Genomic DNA, 20,239 nt, shown 5'->3' with positions numbered 1-20,239 from the left:
TGTAGGAAGGTGAAATGGCAATTAGTAACAACTTGTGCACCTATGCAATAAAATTTCCTGTATTTAAATTCTGATTTTCATGATAACAAAAAAGAAAAAAACCCAAACAAACAAACCCAGTAATGTTTATGAAGGGTCTCCTTCCAGTTAAATCCATTAAAGAACAATTAATTCTAACGTTATATTCTGGCACCAACTACTGATACTGATCAAGAACAGAAACGGGAGGATTTTTTCATACTCTTTACTAGTTCTTGCCTGCTTAAGAGGATTTTCTTCAGGAAGCATGTGAAAAGGCTACTATTATTGTGGAGCAATTGACTATACCAAAATTTTAACCTCAGATATCAATTATCTTTTCATACTTTTTGTTGATTGTGGACTACATTCTCATTTGTTAAGATGAATAGTGTCTTAGTCTGTAAGCAGTAGCTGCAAAATATGTACAACTTGCTTGTGTCTAGGAGTACTTAATTATCTTCTACGACAGGATTACAGCATTGGTGGGTAAGGGAAGAGCAACTGATGCCATCTACCTGGACTTGTGCAAAGCATTTGACACTGTCCCACATAACACCCTTGTCTCTAAATTGGAGAGACATGGATTTGATGGATGGACCACTCAGTGGATAAGGAATTGGCTGGATGGTCACACTCAAAGAGTTGTGGTCAATGGCTCAATATCCATGTGGAGAGCAGTGATGAGTGGTGCTCCTCAGGGGTTGGTGTTGGGACCAGTGCTGTTTAACATCTTTGTTGGCGACATGGACAGTGGGACCAAGTGCACCCTCAGCAAGTTGGCCAACAACACCAAGCAGTGTGGTGCGGTTGACACACTGGAGGGAAGGGATGCCATCCAGAGGGACCTCAACAGGCTTGAGAGGTGAGCCTGAGCAAACCTCATGAAGTTCAACAAGGCCAAGCAGAAGGTCCTGCACATGGGTCGGGGCAATCCCAAGTAGAGATATAGTCTGGGCAATGAGTAGGTTGAGAGCAGCCCTGCGGAGAAGGGTTTGGGGGTATTGGTAGATGGAAAACTGACTACAAGCCAGCAATGTGCACTCGCAGCCCAGAAAGACAACTGCATCCTGGGCTGCACCAAGAGCAGTGTGGCCAGCATGTTGAGGGAGGAGATTCTCCCTCTCCACTCTGCGCTTATGAGACCCCACCTGGAGTCCTGTGTCCAGCTCTGGGGTCCCCATAATAAGAAAGACATGGACCTGCTCAAGCAGGTCCAGAGGAGGCCACAAAGATAATCGAGGGCTGGAGCACCTCCCTTATGAGGGCAGGCTGAGAGAGTTGGTGTTGTTCAGCCTGGAGAAGAGAAGGCTCGGGGGAGACCTGACAGTGGCCTTCCAGGACTTGAAGGGGGCTACAGAAAAGGTAGGGAGTGACTCTTTATCAGGGAGTGTTGTGACAGGGCAAGGGGTAATAGTTTTAAACCAAAAGAGGATAGATTTAAATTAGATATGAGGACGAAATTCTTTACTATAAGGGTGGTGAGACACTATAACAGGTTGCCCAGAGAAGCTGTGGCTGCCCCCTCCATGGAAGCGTTCAAGGTCAGGCTAGACAGGGCTTTGAGCAACCTGGTCTAGTGGAAGGTGTCCCTGCCTGTGGCAGGGGGCTTGGAACTGGATGATCTTTAAGGTGTCTTCCAACCCAAATCATTTTATGACTCTGATTCTATGATCTCCCTGAGTATAGAATACATTTGTGTTATTATGTCTCAGTTCGCAAAAAGTACAATATATATATGTATCTTCAGAATAAATTGCTTGTTTTAGGCAATGTGAGGAAGATTGTTTGTACAATGTCATATCTGTCAGTCCACAGAAAATTTTGTAACTGTTTACCTCCACTGAAAGCAGAGACAATTGACATTCCATATATACAGTGAAAAAAAGGCATACCAATCTAAGTAGAATTATACACAAATATCAGTTTCTGAAATATGAAGATGGAAACAGATAAAGAAAATTGCATCTCATATGACCTAGAGCTCTCAGAAGCCTACATATCTTTCTTAAAGTATGTGCATGAACTGACTTCAGATTTATTAGAATTTTGTAAGTCACAGAAGCCACAAAATCCAGGTGGTTTTGCTTTCTTTGATCTAAAATGCTAAAACTGATGATGACTCATGCATAAACACTGTAATTTTTCAGACACATCATTGAGGATTCAGAAGTATCCAACCAATATAAAAGTTAGATTTCCAGCGTAGCTGCAACATTGTCGAGTATAAAGTAAGCAAACAAATGCAAACACATTTTTTGTGTGCGGTAATTAAAATCTAAGTCTGCATCTTCTGAGGCCTTGGAACAAAGGCAGAAATTACAAGATATATACTTCTTACTTGGGGACGGTGAGGTGTGGAAATTCCAGGTGAAGTTCACAAATAAAAAAACCCCAGTGGCTTCCCAGATGATTTGTTGAGGAACAGTGGTGGGCTTGGTGTGCAGCTGGATCCTGGAGGGGTCTGGTGCTTGCTGGCTTGCTTCCTCATGCTGCTGAGGATTTACTGAGCAACCTCTGCTCCAGCTCTGCCCAGCTGCCAGTCATGTCCATGCAGTGCTGGCATAAGGATTGTGCTTGAATTTTTCACAGTCACAAACAGCTTGTCAACACTACTGAGCCCTTCTGTCATAGAAGAATGGAAATAGCCTACCTAAAGTTCAGTTCAGCTGGAAACCAATTGATTCTACCCAAGGCTTTTGCAAGCTTTTCCCCCTAAGTTTTCTAAGATTTTTCAACATGATTATTATAACAAGCACTAAACCTTTCAGCTGAACTTAATTTGGTAAACTTTAAAATATTCTTTATTTCACCTTGAAATGCATTATGAGCTCTTCAGCTATGAGAGGTTGGATTATACAGAGTGCCTGTATTGTCAGTCTTAGGCTCATGACAACATCAAACTCCCACAAACTCAAAAGTCATCAGGTTTCATGACAGCATATGATTTAGCTCTCAGCTTCCTAAAATTTTTTGATTGCCCCCTAGTCAGACAGGGATTCTTTCTGGCTGTGGCAGGATGGCCCTTGCAGGCTGCCAGCCACCCAGCTGCTCTCGCTCCCCCTTCTCAACAGGTTGGGGAAAAAATAGGTTGAAATAGCTCATGGGTCAAGATAAGGACAGGGAGATCACTTACCCGTTATCAACACAGGCAAAACAGACAACTTGTGGAAGATTAATTTAATTAATTGCCAATTAAAATAGGTTTGGGTGGTGAGAAACAAAGTCAAAAGCTAAAAACCTCTTCCCCTCCCCCTTCTTCCCAGTGTCAACTTTGCTTCTTCATCCCCAACTCCTCTACCTCCCACCCAACCCGGAGCAGCGCAGGGGGTTGGGGAATGGGGACAGCCATCAGTGTGTAACAGCTCCTCTCTGCTGCTCCTTCCTCCTCATGCTGCTCCCCTGCTCCAGCCTGGGGTCCTTGCCATGGGCTGCAGTCCTTTAGGATACACCTACTCTGGTGTGGGAACTCCATGGGCCGCAGTTCCTTCAGGGAACATCCACCCCCCCGTGGTGTGGGGTCCCTCCAGGGGCTGAAGGGTTGGTGTCTGCGGTCCTCTCCACAGGCTGCAGGGAAGTACCTGCTCCACCATGATCTTCTCCAGGAGATGAAGAGGAGTCTCTGCCTCAGGTGCCTGGGGCACCTCCTCTCCCTCCTGCTGCCCTCACCTCAGGGCTCGCAGGGCTGTTTCTCACACTTATTTTTACCCCAGCCCTGGCTGCCAGGCAGCGTTGTGCCCTCCCTGACGCCACCACGGTGGCTGCGGGGCCCGGCCGGGCCCTGCGGTGGGGGGGTTGGAGCCGGCTGGCACCGGCCGTGTCGGGCACGGGGCAGCCCCGGCCTCCCCTCGCAGAGGTGACCCCGCAGCCCCTCACAGAGGTGACCCCGCAGCCCCTCACAGAGGTGACCCCGCAGCCCCCTCACAGAGGTGACCCCGCATCCCCCCTCACAGAGGTGACCCCACAGCCCCTCACAGAGGTGACCCCGCAGCCCCCTCACAGAGGTGACCCCGCATCCCCCCTCACAGAGGTGACCCCGCAGCCCCTCACAGAGGTGACCCCGCAGCCCCTCGCAGAGGTGACCCCGCAGCCCCTCGCAGAGGTGACCCTGCAGCCCCTCGCAGAGGTGACCCCGCATCCCCCCTCACAGAGGTGACCCCGCAGCCCCCTCACAGAGGTGACCCCGCATCCCCCCTCACAGAGGTGACCCCGCAGCCCCTCACAGAGGTGACCCCGCATCCCCCCTCACAGAGGTGACCCCGCGGCCCCGCTGCCAGCCCCGGGGCACCTGCACTCCATACACATTTTCAATTTCTTTCCAATACTCTGGTCTTGCTGTATTTTTAATTTGCACATTACAGCTCAAGTATCCTATGATCAATAAGTAAGACCCAAAATTATCTGAAGTTGATGAGCAAAATTTGAGATAAGTTTAATTTATCTTAATACAGGTATTGAAGAACTTATGCAGCTCCTATATAAGAGCCTAATAAAGTTCAAATCTGCTCAGAAAAGTCAAACCTCAAAAGCTTTTGCAAGAAGCTGGTACCAAAGAGATGTTTACATTTGTGCCATGGCCTGGCATGTGTCTGAGAAGAGAGTTAATATGTGGGGAAAAAAGTTGGATTGTCCTGCCTATTTGCAGGATTTTGGTATCCCATAGGTATTTTGTCAAAACCGAGATCAGATAGTTTTGTCTATGTGGTAATGTACAACCTTAAAAATTAAGCACAGGTTAAAAACTGGCTCAGGTACGATACTACCAACATGAAGGGATAGTTGCTAAACTATGGTGATGATTACAGGCAGTGTTCTGCTAAAACCCTGAAAGGCCAAAACACCCCAAAAATGGTAAAAACAAGAGATTGATTTCTGCTTGAAATGTTTGCATGTTGTTTTTCAAGTGCTTGAATGAAAGGCCATGTTTCTCTCCCAAAATGCCATGATAAGATAAATAATAAATAGACTTCAGTGTTTGAGTCCAACAACTGAAAAAGTTCAAGGGCAGAAAGTTAAAGAAAGGAACCAGTGATCCAGCATCATACTATACAGGCAAATGGAAAAATAAATGTTTATGTAGGGGGTGTGTGGCTGGTTTTGTCATTCAGGCCCTGTATGAGCAGATCTTTCGAGAATATATCGATTTGGGTTTTTTGCAATCTGACTAATTATCAGTACATCACCTAGGAATTCTCGTAATTAGCATCTCACAATATTAGCCAGAGTCATTACTGAGGTATTGCATTGGGCTGTGAAACCTTTTACTTCAAGTAAAAGGGAACTTCCACTTCAGGTACACTTTTCATGGTAACTGATAAATGCTAGCTCTCTAGACAGCGTTCTTTTCTGCCAGGGCTGAGCCTGTGTCATCTTCTTGGGGCCAGAACTCAGGGTGAGGGGTGCTGGAATAGTTCGTTCAGAATCAAAGGATGATTTGGCCACAGCTGCCTCATACTTACACCTCCACCAGCTAGGCTTTGGTTTCAATGGAAACACGATGATCAGACCTAATAGAACAACTTTTTAACAATACAAGTATGCTACACAATTCTACATTACAAGATGATCAATAAGGGTGCAGAAGTTAATACTGTTCTGTAAACACACAGCAGTACACCATCCCTTTCCTACTATTGCCTTAGAAACAGAGAGCAAAGCTCAGAAGTTACGCCATTTGCTTTCTGTGGGTTCATACCCTGTTACTAGTAAATATTCAATAAATAAAGCAAATGTTCCGGCTGATATAATTTATGATGTAACATTTGTTTGTTAACATCTGTAGGTTAGCCTTCACTTCTCCTCCACACCTACCTGGCACTTCAGTTCAGCTGAGGAACCGCAGCAAATGCACCAGAGCCACAGCTCTTCACCAGGCATTGGATTTTCATCTTCCTTCTAGAAAAGAGCTCCCTGCGGAGCAGAACACAGCAAACCTCCCTGGAGAGAAAGGACACCTTTCAGGCACAGAAAACACAGCCATTTACTCTCTTTTGAGTGTACCTACCTTGTTATGTGAGTTTGGATCCGTAGTGCAGCCCTGCAGTGCATTTCCCAGTCCTCCTCAATGATCATGCTTTGATTCGCCTTATGGAGGGGTTCCTGAACACATGAATTTGATTCCTTTTGCATGAAACTAAACTGGAAGGTGCAGTCCAGGTGCCAATAGCTGTGCAGCTCATGGGACCAAATTTAGCCTGGCTGAAGGAAGACATCCTCAAATGTGTATTGTAAGGATGGAAGGTCCTCAGAACAAGCTGCTTTACATATCTGCTCTCCTTTCTTGCTGTGATATCTGCTAATGTGAACGCAGACTTTCTGGTGACCTGCCTTGACCTCGGCAATTCATAATGAAGTTTTTATCTCTCCAGCTACAGATGTGGCTTTGAGAAATTGTGGGCACTGCCACATGCTCTCTGAAGTGAGCAGGTACATTGTGCACAGCCAGTTCAGAGCACAACTCCCACTGACCAAGGAGTAATCCGGTGATCTGATGGTACAGAAGTGGCTGATTGATCAGCATCTGTTCCTCCTCCATGCACAATGCTATCTTAAAATGTTGGAACAGCATAGGAGTCTTTGTTTTGGCATTTTAAGAGGTTTTGCCAGTTTTTCAGGTTGGACGAAACAAATCATATGTGGAATATACCAGAGCCTGGAATTTGGTAACTTGCTCTTTTCTGTTTTTTATAAAGCAAACAAAATGGATCCTGGATTTTTGACTCAAGGACAACCCTGGTGCCAAACAGTAAATTATGGAGAAGCCGCAGTTCCTTAAATACTGCTGCAAGACATTCTGTAATGAAGAAATGCTGGTTATCTTAAATAAACGTCTCACCACTTCTTGTCTTACCATGCAGAGTTTAAAATAATACAACAGAGCTTGCTGATTCACTTCAAAGGAAAATGCTGCTGTGCTGAAAGCATAATTGGAACATTATTGCCCAGAATAAATTAGTATACCAAAGTTAGGAGCAATTGAAAGGTAATGAGAAGACACTGCAACAGAAGTTGCATTTATCTGCTAGTTAGAACGGTCTTTGTCACAGATTTTATTTTAAATGGATGCTAAATGAAGCAGACTCTAAGCACTGGATTTTTCAGAAGAGTTCAGCCAACTACATTTAGACATCATAATAGGCAGACAGGTTTTCCAGAGAGCCCAGATCTAGAAACTGCTGGACACTGGGCTCTTTGGATCATGAGGGTCCACTAGGTTTCAGGGCATTTGGAAGCATTAGTGAAATATTGACAAACATATCCTCATCTGAGGACTTGCCTAAACTTCCAAATGCCATTCCTAAATTTCCTTGTACCTACCCTTCTAATGTCAGCTTTACTGAAGTAGTTTGTGTATTAGTACGCACAATGTGTACAGTAGTTGCATGTACCAGCAGTAGTTAGTAGATCCCAGTCTGGATCTAGCCAGGACATTGATGGGGGCAGCATAGTATCTCCAAATGCAGCAGGTTTTTTTTCTAGATGAGACTGGCCTTTTGTATCTTACAAGTCAACAAATGTATAAATATGTCTTAGAGCCTACTCAAAACAAGTACCTATTTTCATATCTTCATATTACATTTCTCTTAATTTCATATTAAATTTCCTTGTCTAATTACAATTTTTTGGTAATATTAAAAAGATTATCTATTCCCTAACAAAGCTCTCACTGTAACTCATTAGTCAGATAGCTCAAACTGATAGTGAGACATTTAAAATAGCAACATCACGCTGTTGTAGTGCTGGATTTTTTTATTTCTCTCCCCTAGTGGAAAAATGCCTTTTCAACATTAGAAATCTATGTTTATTTGTCTTGCCACAAAGATAAGAACTTTTAGAACCAAAAATAAAAATTAGTTTATTAAAAATTTATCTCGCTTCTAATCCTTTCTTGTGAAGACATCTTGCACATCATTCCTCCCAGATACCATAAATCAACAGGAGACTTTTTCTATTTCTCTCACAATAGTCCTTAGAACAATGGAAACAAATCAGCTGTATTGTTTTCTTCTTAAATGTCCAAGTGCATATGATAGAATAGATGGGATTATGAGCTATGGATCATAGGTATTTGTAAGCTGCTTTTCAACTCAGCATCTAAATACTTAAGGGAAACAGATTTTTTTTCAAGTGGTTAGTTGTATCATTATTTTGAAAAATATAAAGCTAAGTTCACATAAGTGTTAGTTGGGGAAGATTCTGAAAACTGAAACCTTTTCAACTTAAAATAATGTAGAAAAAACCTGCCACCAAAACAGTGATATTTTAGAAGAATTTGCTGCCTACAGGAGTCAGTCAGCAAATAATGAACATCTACAGCAATAGTTTTTTAATAAAATACATGATCATGTGCACTTGTGCTGTTCACCATCACTATGACTACAATGTTCCTCACAGTTCAGGGTCTTTCATTTCAGTTGTAAATTAAAATAAATCAGGGATGTGACAAATCTGTTTCTTTCCAGATTTGTCAGAACTGGCGGTGCTGGTAAGCGCCAGTTGCAGTGCTTCTTGCCATGCCAGCCTTGCCCTGGCCAGCATCTCAGCCGAGCAGGGAGATCTGTCAAGCTACCCGTTGAGGAGTTTTCAGACTCTTCCCAACTCCAAAAATGAAGGCCTGCATGGCAGATGAGGTTTCCTTTTCCTTCCTGGCCCACCATCTGCCTTGCAGAGCAGGTTTTCAGAAAGTCAGTGGAGGATGTGGCTTAGACAGCTCTGAGTACTGCAGGTTCCCAGAAGGCAAATAGAACTTGGATTTTGATCCTGTCTAGTGGTGCATACTGAAAGGAGAAGTACAGCAAATCCATCTCTGAGACATACTCACTGATTTGTCCTTTTTGGTTCTCTGGGTAGCAAGGCTGTCCTCTTCACATTTGTGAGTGGGTGAGCAGCATGACCTCAACATATGGGTCTTGTCCTGGAAGAGGAAGTGGAGAAGGGCATAAAAACCCCATCCTGGTAGGGTGGGAACCTGATGTGTGATGAAGCTATGTAAGTGCACATATGCTCTGGAGGGCAAGTTCAAAGCACCTTGTTTCTTAGTGTGAGAACAGATTAAACATTTTCTCCTCAGTTGCACTGACCATATTTGGCTCTAAACTCATCCCAGCAGCAGTTATGCCAGAGGATCTGTGATATTGTACAGCATAAAGAGACTTTAGGAGCCCTCCCACCATTTGTTCCCGGGGTTAGATTCTTGCTAAAAGTGGGTATTACAGGAAAAGATGGTATGTACAGGAAGCTATTTCAAGCAATAGCTTCCTTATCCACAACAGCAGAAGCCGCGTGTGTATCTGGGAGTACTGGAACCAATACATCTAATACATCTATCTGGAAAACATACTTTCCTGAATACTAAAATGTATTTCAAAGTAATATACATAAGTAATATAGATGTTGCACATTTCAAACACCTCAGGTGACACAGATAAAAGTAGAATTAAAAAACTGTGATATATCCTCTTGCTCAATTTAAAACATTATGCTGAATAAACAGAAACATTTCTTATTCCAAGAATGAAGCCTTAAAAGCAGATTACATGCTACCATCATTACTACAAATTCACTTAAACATTCTTTTAAAAATTAGTTATCTTGGCGATACTGGTCACTAATCAATAAAAGCTTTAAAAATGCTCCATAAAATTCAGCTCAACTAATAAATGCAAGTTATTTCTCATTTCCCCTCAGCCTTCATGTGAAAGTTCATTGTGTGCAGATTGAAATTCAGAACACGGTTCAGAACCAGTTCTCTTTCCTTCAGTAGCAATCCTTTTGTCAGGCTCCACACGACATTCAGAATCATGTTGTGCTATTCCCAAAGGAATATAAATATCCAGAGCTGTGTCAACAATAAGTCCACTACAGATTATGCTACTAGGCATAGAAAGTAGTTTGGTAAAATACAGCTTTTTAGACCAATCTGCAGTTTTTTTGTCTGTGACGCAATGCCATTTCTCCCTTCTTAAAAACAAGGAGTGTAGCAAGTTCAGAGTCTTGCGAAGTAAAACTCCTTTCATCATCTCAAGCATCAACAGCATGAGTGACCTGATGAAGAACAAAGGGTTTAATGATATTCTGAAAGTTAACTATGACTCACATCAGTATCCACAACATCGTGTCTCTTGGGGAGTCAGGAAATAATAAAATATAAATAACATCTCATTGCATCTCTTGGCTACACGATAGTCATATACTTTCTCTCTATGTAAGATGTAGTGCATCTCTCAGTTTTAGCTGGTGCTTTCATATTGATTGATATATTTCAGCCAATTTATCTTGCTTCCTACTTCAAGCAATTAGTGCCACTTCCCGACACAAAACCCATATCCTGCGGCAGGGAGAAGGGCTTATTTGAACCTTACAAGCTTAGGAGCATCCTGTGATACAGACGAAAGTTCCTCATTTAAAGACTGTGTCTAATTGATGCTATCCTCCAATACCTACTGAATCTACACCCTAAAGCTGCCTGTATCTTCTACAGGAGGACCCCAACCATTAAATATGGAGGAAAGCTGCTTCAAGAGTGTATGCAAATGCTGTGCGCTGGATATGTTCACACTAGCCACGTGCCTCAGAAAAGCCAAAGGTAGGCCCCCCCACGCTCCCGGCAAGAGTTTGAGGGAGCGGGATATGTTAAGAGGCAACAGGGACTCCAGATATTTAGGCAGGTTGGTGATGAGGTTCATCCCTACGACAGAGCCCTCTGTGCCCGAGCCAGGTGGCAGGAGGAGGCCCTGTGGCCCGCTGAGGGCCGGGAAGCCTGGGGAGCAACGCCCGGCCATCGCAACCCTGCAGAGCTGGCGCAGGAGTATCCCGCAGGAGGAGCTCGGTCTTCAAACAGAAAGTACTTTTAATCGGTCAGAAGCAGGTGGTCTTGGAGCCAACTAACGCTCATCACAATATACCCATTTAGGAGGAGAGGCATCACACTTCTTGAGGGGAAGTTAGAATGGGGGACACTGCTGCATGCAAACAAGTCGTGATTACAGTAGGTCAGGAGATCTGCTCTATCTGCCAAAAGTTACATTCGTCTCCTATCTTTGCAAGTAGAAATTTCCCTATTGGTATAAAGGGACAACTTATTAAATCACTCTGTCAAAAAGATTGAAGCTGAATTCAGACCTTTATTACAGCTGTGTAACTGATAGGAAACGCTTGGTACAGCTAGCTGTTTTTAAAACAAATGGGTAAGCCTTTGCAAAATCATCCTAATTCACTACAAAATCACTATTTTGCATGGGCCAAAAGTGCCATATTTCCAGGTGCACCTTTATCAAGGTGCACCAGCCGTCATTTGTGATGGTTCACCCAATGGGTCTTGTTCTTATCTTGAAAACTTCCAACAGGCAGAAACACCATGGAGCGAGATAGCTGATGCTCTGGACAGTCTAAATCCCTAGTAGTCTCATATTTCTGGGCACAAATGTAATCATATTAGACAAGTTCCTATGGAAATTTATTCATTTGGCTTTATTATCCACCAAAGGAAATTTCACAAGGTTCTGGAAATCCAATAAGCCTCCCATTTATAAGTCATGGCTTGCAAATACTTAAAGATGTGTTCCACTGCAAAAAAAGCATATTACTATGTTAATGGACACACACTGGGCTTCCACAAGATTTGGAAGTTCTTTCTGAATTTTTGTGGAGAAACAAGATAAGAATATATTATCATTTAAGGATGTCATTATTCTAGATCCTAATCTCTCATTAACCTGAACATGCATTATGTTAGAGTTGGCACCTTGCCTAATTCTTATTTTATATGCCACAATCACTGTGCATGTTAAAAAATTACACAGTTTCTGTTTCTCCTTCTTGACATTTTTTTTTTCTGAGCATATAGTTACATATTAACATAATAATAAAGTAATTGCTTTTGTTCTTATAACCATTATATATAATGTGCATCAAGAACAATGTAATCTGTCTCTTGTGTAAACATTAAAATAACTAAGAAAATTAAGTTTGGACAGTTTGGTAATGAGACAAGCATGAGAAATATAGCTATTGATAATATGGCTATGCTTGAGAAGGCTAACTGTATAATGATAGAAATCAATGTACAGCATCATGGAAATGGTTAATAAACTTTGAAAAGTTATGCAGAACTAGAGTATGAGAAGAGCAGAAGGCTGAAGAAAATTAGACTGGGAAATGCAATGCAATATAGCAATAAAGAAAAGCTTATGCAATTCTGAATTACACACTGTCACAGCACAGGGAAGCAATAGTCCCTTTCTGTATGCCTTTAGTGGGCTGACAAGCTGTATGCTGCATCCACTTGTGTGGTTCTGTAGCCAAAATTAAAACAAAATAAAATTGAAATTACAGAGCCCCTTGACAAAAATGTTTGAGAATATTTTACTATATAATGTACTACTAAAACCAGTCATTGGGGACAATTAAATGCAGCATAAAACATGTCATTCTTTAATCTGCTTTTACATTTTGATTAAGAATTGCAGATAACAAAGTGAAGGGTATTCTCAAAGCAAGGGGCATAATTGGCAAGAGCCCTAGTACTCATTAACTGAAGATTACACTTTAAGCAAACTGAATACCCATCTGATTCAGAATAAAGCGAGCTGTTGGGGTAATGCACCTCAACTTCAGTAAAATACACTACATTTTTGTCTTTGAGAATGCCAAAAGCTAAAAGTAAGATTGAAAAATAGGCATCATTTTATGGATACAGTGGAAGAACTGTAAAACTGAACAGGGTGTGACTTTCCTGGTAAACCTAGGCGCATACAGGTTACCCTGCTGTGAATTAGCTGCAGTCTAAATATGATTCACTGGGGTCCATGCTAACAAAGAATTTAAATAGTCTGATCAATAAGTGACAAAAGCATTTATCAGCACCTGGAAATCACTTTTACTGATCAGCAGTTAAGAGTCTGGCAGTATTCAAGTAAGAGAAAGATGTCAACAGATTAGAAGAAACTGAGAAAAGGGTAACAAACTGGTTAATGTGCTGAAGAATTGATTAACGAAAAAAGGTTAAAAGACCTAAATATATGAAGTTGCTAAATGACAGCTCGTATTTTATTATATAAGCCAAAAAAGGAGAAAAATTGTTTGGAATGGATGAGTGAGAATGAGAGAGATGGGCAAACATATTTGTGACAGCCTTGAGAATGTCTTGCAGCTTCCACTGCTGTTCCTGCCACCACTCCAAATAAGAGTCAACAGAAGGTGTTACTGTTGGGACGAACGAAAACGCGCTGGAGAAGCACGTGTTTGAAGCTGGGTTTTGAAAGGTAAGGATTTTGTTTTACCATGGCTATAGAATCATCTTTGTGTCCTCTGATTGTCACTGGAAAAAAAGAAATCTCTTGGTGCCCCAGTTTTCCCAGCAACAAAATGGACTCAGTAATATATCTGGATTCATGGGGTACATTGTGACAGGAGATTCAATGAGAAGAAATGTATCTCTAGCTTGATTCTTAAAAAATCATCTTATTGACCCAAATGGGTGTTTAGTCATGCTTTTCAACTGAATAAAGATAATCTGAGAAAGGAGAGTCAAAACAGCTGCAAGAAGAGAAACAGATCTGGTGCCAAGGTGAATGGAAAAGTGTAAGGCAGAAAACTAGAGAAGAAAAAAAAAAGGAGGTAAACATCTGAAAAATTAGAGATTAAAAGAAAAACAAGGGAAATAAAGAACTACAATGGTGGAGTATAAGATTCAAAACAGAGTGTCAAAGCAAAACAAGGGAAAGAGATCTCAGCTTCCCGAGAACAACTGGCCTGAATGTGTTGCTGCCTCGAAAATTGGTGAGGCACTGGGGAGTCGCTGGGAAAGAGCACTGCTGCACAGGGCAGCAGGATGCTGGGAGGGTCAGTAAAATGGCCACTGCTCCACTGCCCGTGTTGCTTGTCCCAGAGCCATGACCAACTTATACCAGTGGGGAGGGGGCACAGGCAGTCGTCAGCCTCCTCTTTCCCACCTCCTGGGAGCAGCAGCACCAAGCCTGGATTTCTTGAGCTCTTACCCTCACTCTGTCCTCATTACTGTGCCAGCAAATTCAGTTTGGCCTAAACTGTCTTTTTTTCACAGCTTTGAGAGGTGTTAAATACTTGAATCGCTTGATGAAGCTTCCAGACCAAAAGTTAGAGATGTGAAACTGTAACGGAGGGCAATTATTGATCTGAGACAGGTGCCACATATTTAGTCCTGGAGTGAATGAAGCAAGAGAGTACTGTGCTAAACACTCTTTCTGTTCCGCAAAGAGCCTTCCAGGCAAGAAAACTTCTCCAAAATTATGTTTGCATGGCAGGTGGGTGAGTGTGGCAAGATAAACCTGTGCAGTGTCTGTTGGATAGGCTCCCATGTGCTACACAGTGACCTCATTCTAAATCCTGGGCCATGAATTTGATTGCTGAAGCACTCAAGAATAACACAGAAGAAATTATGTGGTGCTGAAAAAGAATTTTAATGTCAGTTAATTAGATACAAAATTTAATAGCTAGTGAACTACATATGAAGCTAAATGACATAGCCAGTATGTTCATAACCACCTGGTCCTTTCTTGACTGTTTTGATTAGAGATCCTTATTTATACTGTCCAAGTTGCAGATGCTGAAGGTGGCAGGTTTAGGTAGGTGACAGTTGAGATTTTGGGCATAGAAGATGAGTAGAAAAAACTGGGGACAGATAAACAACTTCAACTACCGGATAAACTGATTATTTTTGATAAAGTAATACAAGTGAAATAGTTTATGTGAGAGAACTCCTGTGTCTTGAGTCTTTTGTTGAGGCTGATTCTAGGTTTGGTTAGACAACAACATCTTTGGTTCAGGACCAGAGGCTACGGGCGCATCCTGAAACACAGGAGGTTCTGTCTGAACATCAGGAAACACCTTTTCACTGTGAGGGTGACTGAGCACTGGCACGGGCTGCCCAGGGAGGTTGTGGAGTCTCCATCCTTGGAGATATTCAGAAGCTGTCTGGACATGGTCCTGGGCAACCTGCTCTAGGTAGCCCTGCTTGAGCAGGGGGGGTGGACCAGATGACCTTCCAGAGGTCCCTTCCAGCCTCAACCTTTCTATGATTCTTTGATTCTGGGAACGCTGTTCCAGTTTACACTCTTAATATTTTTGATATCTTCTTCACAACAAGCTGGAAATGTTTTTTTTGGTTAAGAATGAAAGTTGAGCTTAATAAGTACAATTCTCTGGCAAAATACCTGGCAAGCGCAGGATTCGACTGCCTGACGTGTAGGGGCACAGGGGAATCCAAACAACACTTTACTGGTTTCACTAAATTATAGATCTCTGTTCTCCATTTTGTGCTCTAAGATGAAATAAAACAGTGCTTTCACAATTAAGTGTATCTGTATCGTATTCAGATCTCTGGCAAATTAAATCACTCTCACTGGCAGTTTCTTTCTGCTCTTGCATATTCCCTGCTTCCCTTTGGTTGTGCATCTTCCTTCCTACAGTTACTGGAGAAAAATAAGGGAGGGCAGAAATTGTATGTGCACCAGCAGCAGACTGAAGAACTGCCATTGGTGTTCAAGAGTTCACCGAGGATGACAATTTTTGACAATCTGTAGAGCTTCCTACTTTCACAGGAGAGCAGCTGGAGGTGAGCATAAGTGAAATTATTGTATAATTGCAATCAAGTCACAGTTACTTGCCAAAGATGGAAGGTACCAAATGTGACAGAGTTTAACATGATCTCAAAGACATACCAGATCTGTCATTTCTTTGGTGTGGCATTCCCTCTGCCTGCAACAATTTGTGTTGCAAAAGCAGCTTGCTCAAATCCTTTCATAGTTCTTTTGCTTCTTTAGCTGGCAGGGAAGTGTTTAGGTTGTTTTTTTGTTGTTGTTGTTGTTGGTTTTTTTTTTTTTTTTTTTAATACATGTATCAGAGAACAGAATAAGAATGAATATCCAGCTGGCATGGTGTGAATTTGCCAATCAAGCATGACTGTATCACTCACTTCAGACTAGCTGGAGATGCATCCAGACAGATAGCACAACTCAGACATGGCTTTTCTAGCTAAAAACCGGCATGTCATCCATTCCAGGAGTCAAAAAATAATAACAACAAAAAAAAAAAACCCAAAGCCAAACCCCATGAGATTTACTTACAGTCTATCTGGGCTTGTTAAAAGCTTTCATATGGATTGCCTAGTTAAGCTGAAAGACATGGGGAACTGAAACAAAGCTGCAAATTCAGTTGGGAACTCACCACATCTAACTACCTGCTGCCCTGCAAGTGGAATGTTTAATCTGGGAGATGTACTGTTACCGTTTCTTAAAACTTGTTCTGGGATCAATAGTTTGTAGTTGCATATATTTTCATTATTGTGAGGGTGAGAGTGCTCTGGACGCAAAGCACTGGGTGGGACTGTTGATAGAAAGGAGGCTTAGAATATACCACAGAGATGACTACATAATCTTGAGGTCTGGAATAACAGAAATGAGATGAAATTCAATAATGGAAAAGATAAGGTCATGCACTTAGACATTTATAAAAAGCATTTTTATTATGGACTGTAAATGACAGACAAATAGAAGGAGTTGCCTGTATTAGTCACTTATAGCATGACCTCAAACCATCAGTGAGATTTGGTCATATAAAAAGCAAATTGGCTGTATGAGAAAAGGTCGTTTTGAGATAAATCAGAAAAGACTACCCCCATTCCAAAGACTGGCAGTACTTTGTGAAAAACTGTTACACATTCCACGTCAGCTATGCTAAAGAAAGCTGAATTCAAATTGTATCTAGTGCAGTAAAATCTGAGTTACAGAGGCTCTGTGTTACAGGAGGAGACTAACAAAATTTACTGATAGGCTAGACAACTTGAGAGTGGCTATGACTACTGTCTATAAATATATTACAGATTTAAATGGAAAGGAAAGAGAAATGCCTAACTGAAACACTGTACAGCACAAGGACAAGTGGGTATGAACTAGTCTTGAGCGTGTTCAGGCTGGGCGTCAGAAGGAGCTTTCTAACATACAGATGAGGGCAGTTCTGGTCCACCCCTCCAGCAAGACGTGCAGGAAAATAGCGTATTTAGTGTAAGATGGATCTAGTTGTGTTTATGGAAAGGGCTATACGGAGTATTTGCTCCTGCAGCAGCAAAGGACTACCTTCAAAACGCAAGATCTGTGCCGGTCCCATGGCCTGAAAATCCAAAAGGTTTACCTGCTTATCAGGCCAGATTGCAGCATGCAGACCTAGCGAGCTTTAAACACCCTGGCCAGTGTCTCTCTGCAGGCCAGTCACGGCAGAACAGGCTCCGTGAGAGCTAACGTACCTCACCTCGCGAAGGAGCAGAGCTCTTCTGACATCTACCATCACTGCTAGCAAAGGGAGCAAGTAATTACAGAAGAATGTTTACTTGGCAGAGGCAGTCAGTGTCGAACCCCGGATGCCAAAAGGAAATTGCTCTCCCAGTCTTAGTAATACAGGACTTATCTCTTCGTCGCTGTATGAAAAAAAAAAAAAAAAAAAGACAACAATCTGACTTTAAGTGCCTGACCACTGTGCCTACCCAAAGCTTACTGCTGGATTTATGGCCTTATTCTTGACTGCTCTGGTTAACAAACTGCTCGAAGGTCTCCTCCTCACACAAGAGCCATATACCTTAGAGCAAGCCGGTGGCACGCAGCAGCAGAGAGACCAAGGAAACGGGCAGTTCTTGCTCATGAAAAACGAACGGTTTGTACAGTGGATTTAAAAACTTGCATGAAATGTAAGTGACAACTGAGACAGGAAAAAATTCTTGTCGAATGCAAAGCATCGTCCTGTGTTTTCCCTCTGTAAAAATGGTAACAGTGCTGTCAATTTACACGAAGCTTTCAGCCACACAGCAACGTGCTGAGGGGCTGCACGCGAGGTACGTGCCTGGCACCCTGTGCCCGTTCAGTGCTTCTCACCCGCTGAAGCGTCTCCACGTAAGGGACAGGGAAAAGCCCGCGACAGTAAAAGCGCTGTGTTACACAAGTCACTACCTTCACCGTAAACATATTTATTTACTCGCACGGGTACAAATGCTCCCGCCATATGTGCTGGGCTTCCGTTCAGCAGAAATTAAAACCACAACCCTTCCAATTAATCAATAGCTGCGATGGTCTCTTCGCTTCCTTCCCCATCCCCGCTCACGCCGGCTCATTCGCGAGTAGCAAAAACCATCTCGTGGGATGGCAAACGGCGAGCCAGCGGCCGTCCTGCCCCCCCGCCCCTCGGGACCCGCCGCTGCTCTCACCCACCCGCCGGCGCGGCCCCCGCACGCCCACCGGCGGTACCCGCCACCGGCCCGGCCCCCCGCCCGCTCCCCGCGGGGGCGGGCGCTGCCGCCGCGGCCGCTCGCCCTGCCCGCCGAGCGAGGAGAAAGCCCCTCACCTCCCCTCCGGTCCCGGGGGAGGGGGCTGCCATCACGTGTGCTTCCTCCCCCCCCCCTCCTCCTCCTCCTCCTCCTCCTCCTCCCCCTCCGCGGCGGAGGAGGCGGCGGCGGCAGCAGCAGCCGCCTGGGCTCCGCTCCCTTTGTTGCAGGCGGAGCGGCGGCGCTGCCGGGCGCCGCGCACAAAGGAGCGCGGCCGGGGCGAGGCGGCCCCCGCCGGCGGCCAGGCGCGGAAGGCGGCCGCCGCCCCGCACCGCCCCGCCGGGCTGCGGGGGGGGGGGGGGGGGGGGGGGGGCCGCGCTGCACCGCCGGGGCCATTCCCTGCCCGCGGCCGGGCAGCGGCGGAGGCGGCGGGTCCGCGCGGCCGCCGCGGCGGGGATGCTGAAGGTGCGCTCCGGCGCGGCGGAGAAAGGACGGTCCCGCCCGGGCGGCGCCGCGGGCTCCGGTTGATGCTGCGGGCCTGCCGCCGCCATCCCGCTGCCGCCGCCGGCGCTGCTCCGCGGCCGCCCCTCGCCATGCCGGGAGAGAGCCCGGCCGCCGCCCGGCCGCTCCTGCGAGCGGGACCCCCCCTGGCGCTGTGCTACACCTCGGCCCTCCTGGTGCTCGCCCTCTCCGCGCTGCCCGCCGGCCGCGCCTCCCACCCCCTGCCCGGCTCCGAGTGCCAGGGCGGCGGCAAGGGGAAAGGCATCAACTGCTCAGGTAAAGCCCCGCCGGCTCCCGGTCGTCGTGTGTGTGTGTGTGTGTGTGTGTCCCCCTCCCTTCCGCCCCTCGCCCACCCGTGCGGGCAGCCCACGCGTGCACGTGGAGGGCTGAGCGCGGCCCCCCTGCTCGGCGCGGCGCGGCGGAAAACAAAGGAGCGGCGGGCGCCGGTGCGGTGCGGCGGGGCGACCCCGTCCTGCGGGGCCGGGGGGGGGGTGGGGGGTGGGCTCCCCGCCGGAGGGAAGGAGTTTGCCGCCGTCTCCCGGCTTTTGTTGCGCCCCCCCCCGCCCTCCCGCCGCCGCCGCCGCCGCCGCCCCGGCAGGTGCGCGCCCGCCGCCCCGGGGGCTGCCCGCGGCCCGCCCCACGGCCACGGCCCCGCCGCCACGGCCTGACGCGGACCCGCGCGGGGAAGAAAGAGCCGGGAGCGGGGCACCCCCACGGCGCTCGGACGGGCTGTTTCTCCGGTCTCGCTCCGTGCGTGGGGACCAGGCTCCCCGCCCGCCCTGCTGCCGGTCTCCGGGTGAGATGGAGGCAGCAAAATGCTCCGTGGTGTGTGCAGAAAAGAGGCTTTTTAGGGGTTTTTCCTGCTTTGGTTCCATGACAGGATAATGCTTTATTATGCCTGCCCATCCTACACATGAGTATATGCTGGTGTAGTACAGCGGCAGTGTGGATGAATTGGTTCGGCGTGACAGCAGCAGGCTTGCTTCTGTCTCGAGGGATGCGGTGGTTTTAAAGTAGAACAAAGTAAATACAATATAAAGTTTACAATTTGTTAGAAAGACTTGTTCTTCTTCTAAAAGTAATATTTAGAAAAGGTAATTTGTTTGTGTGGTGGTGTGGTGGTTTTGTTGTTGTTGTTTTTTACTATTTTTTTTTTTCCTTCTGACAAATTGCCGTGTGTGCCTCCTACTGCTTGTTCCGAGGGTAGGCTTATTCCACTGCCGGGGTCGCCAGCGAGAGCCGCCTCAAGTGCCTTCTCCAAGGTGATGAACACTTCTCACCCTGTGCTCAGAGCCCCCCGCTCCCATTGTCTTCAGCGGGATTTGGAAGGCAATTTCCACCTCGGAAGGAGCTCTCGCTACCTTCCAGGATAGGGTCCCCAACCTGTATAGCAGCTTTCAAGAAATGATCTTCCTCCCAATTGCATTTTATAAT

The 20,239-nt window shown here is 45.3% G+C and overlaps 1 protein-coding gene across 1 annotated transcript in view; it reads left to right on the top strand.

Annotated features, from left to right (window-relative positions):
* The first annotated feature begins 18,657 nt into the window (after positions 1 to 18,657).
* TMEFF1 (transmembrane protein with EGF like and two follistatin like domains 1) overlaps positions 18,658 to 20,239 on the top strand; it is a 126,272-nt gene continuing 124,690 nt past the window's right edge. Inside the window, exon 1 of the mRNA XM_042798244.1 lies at positions 18,658 to 19,081. Within this exon, the coding sequence (XP_042654178.1) occupies positions 18,832 to 19,081 (250 nt within the window). The 5' untranslated portion in view covers positions 18,658 to 18,831. The remainder of the gene's footprint in view (positions 19,082 to 20,239) is intronic.

The sequence above is a fragment of the Tyto alba genome, unplaced genomic scaffold (assembly GCF_018691265.1).
Source record: "Tyto alba isolate M040663 unplaced genomic scaffold, T.alba_DEE_v4.0 Super-Scaffold_27, whole genome shotgun sequence".
Lineage (NCBI taxonomy): Eukaryota > Metazoa > Chordata > Aves > Strigiformes > Tytonidae > Tyto > Tyto alba.
The sequence above is the reverse complement of the archived record's forward strand: the minus strand, read 5'-3'. Positions and strand labels throughout refer to the sequence as shown.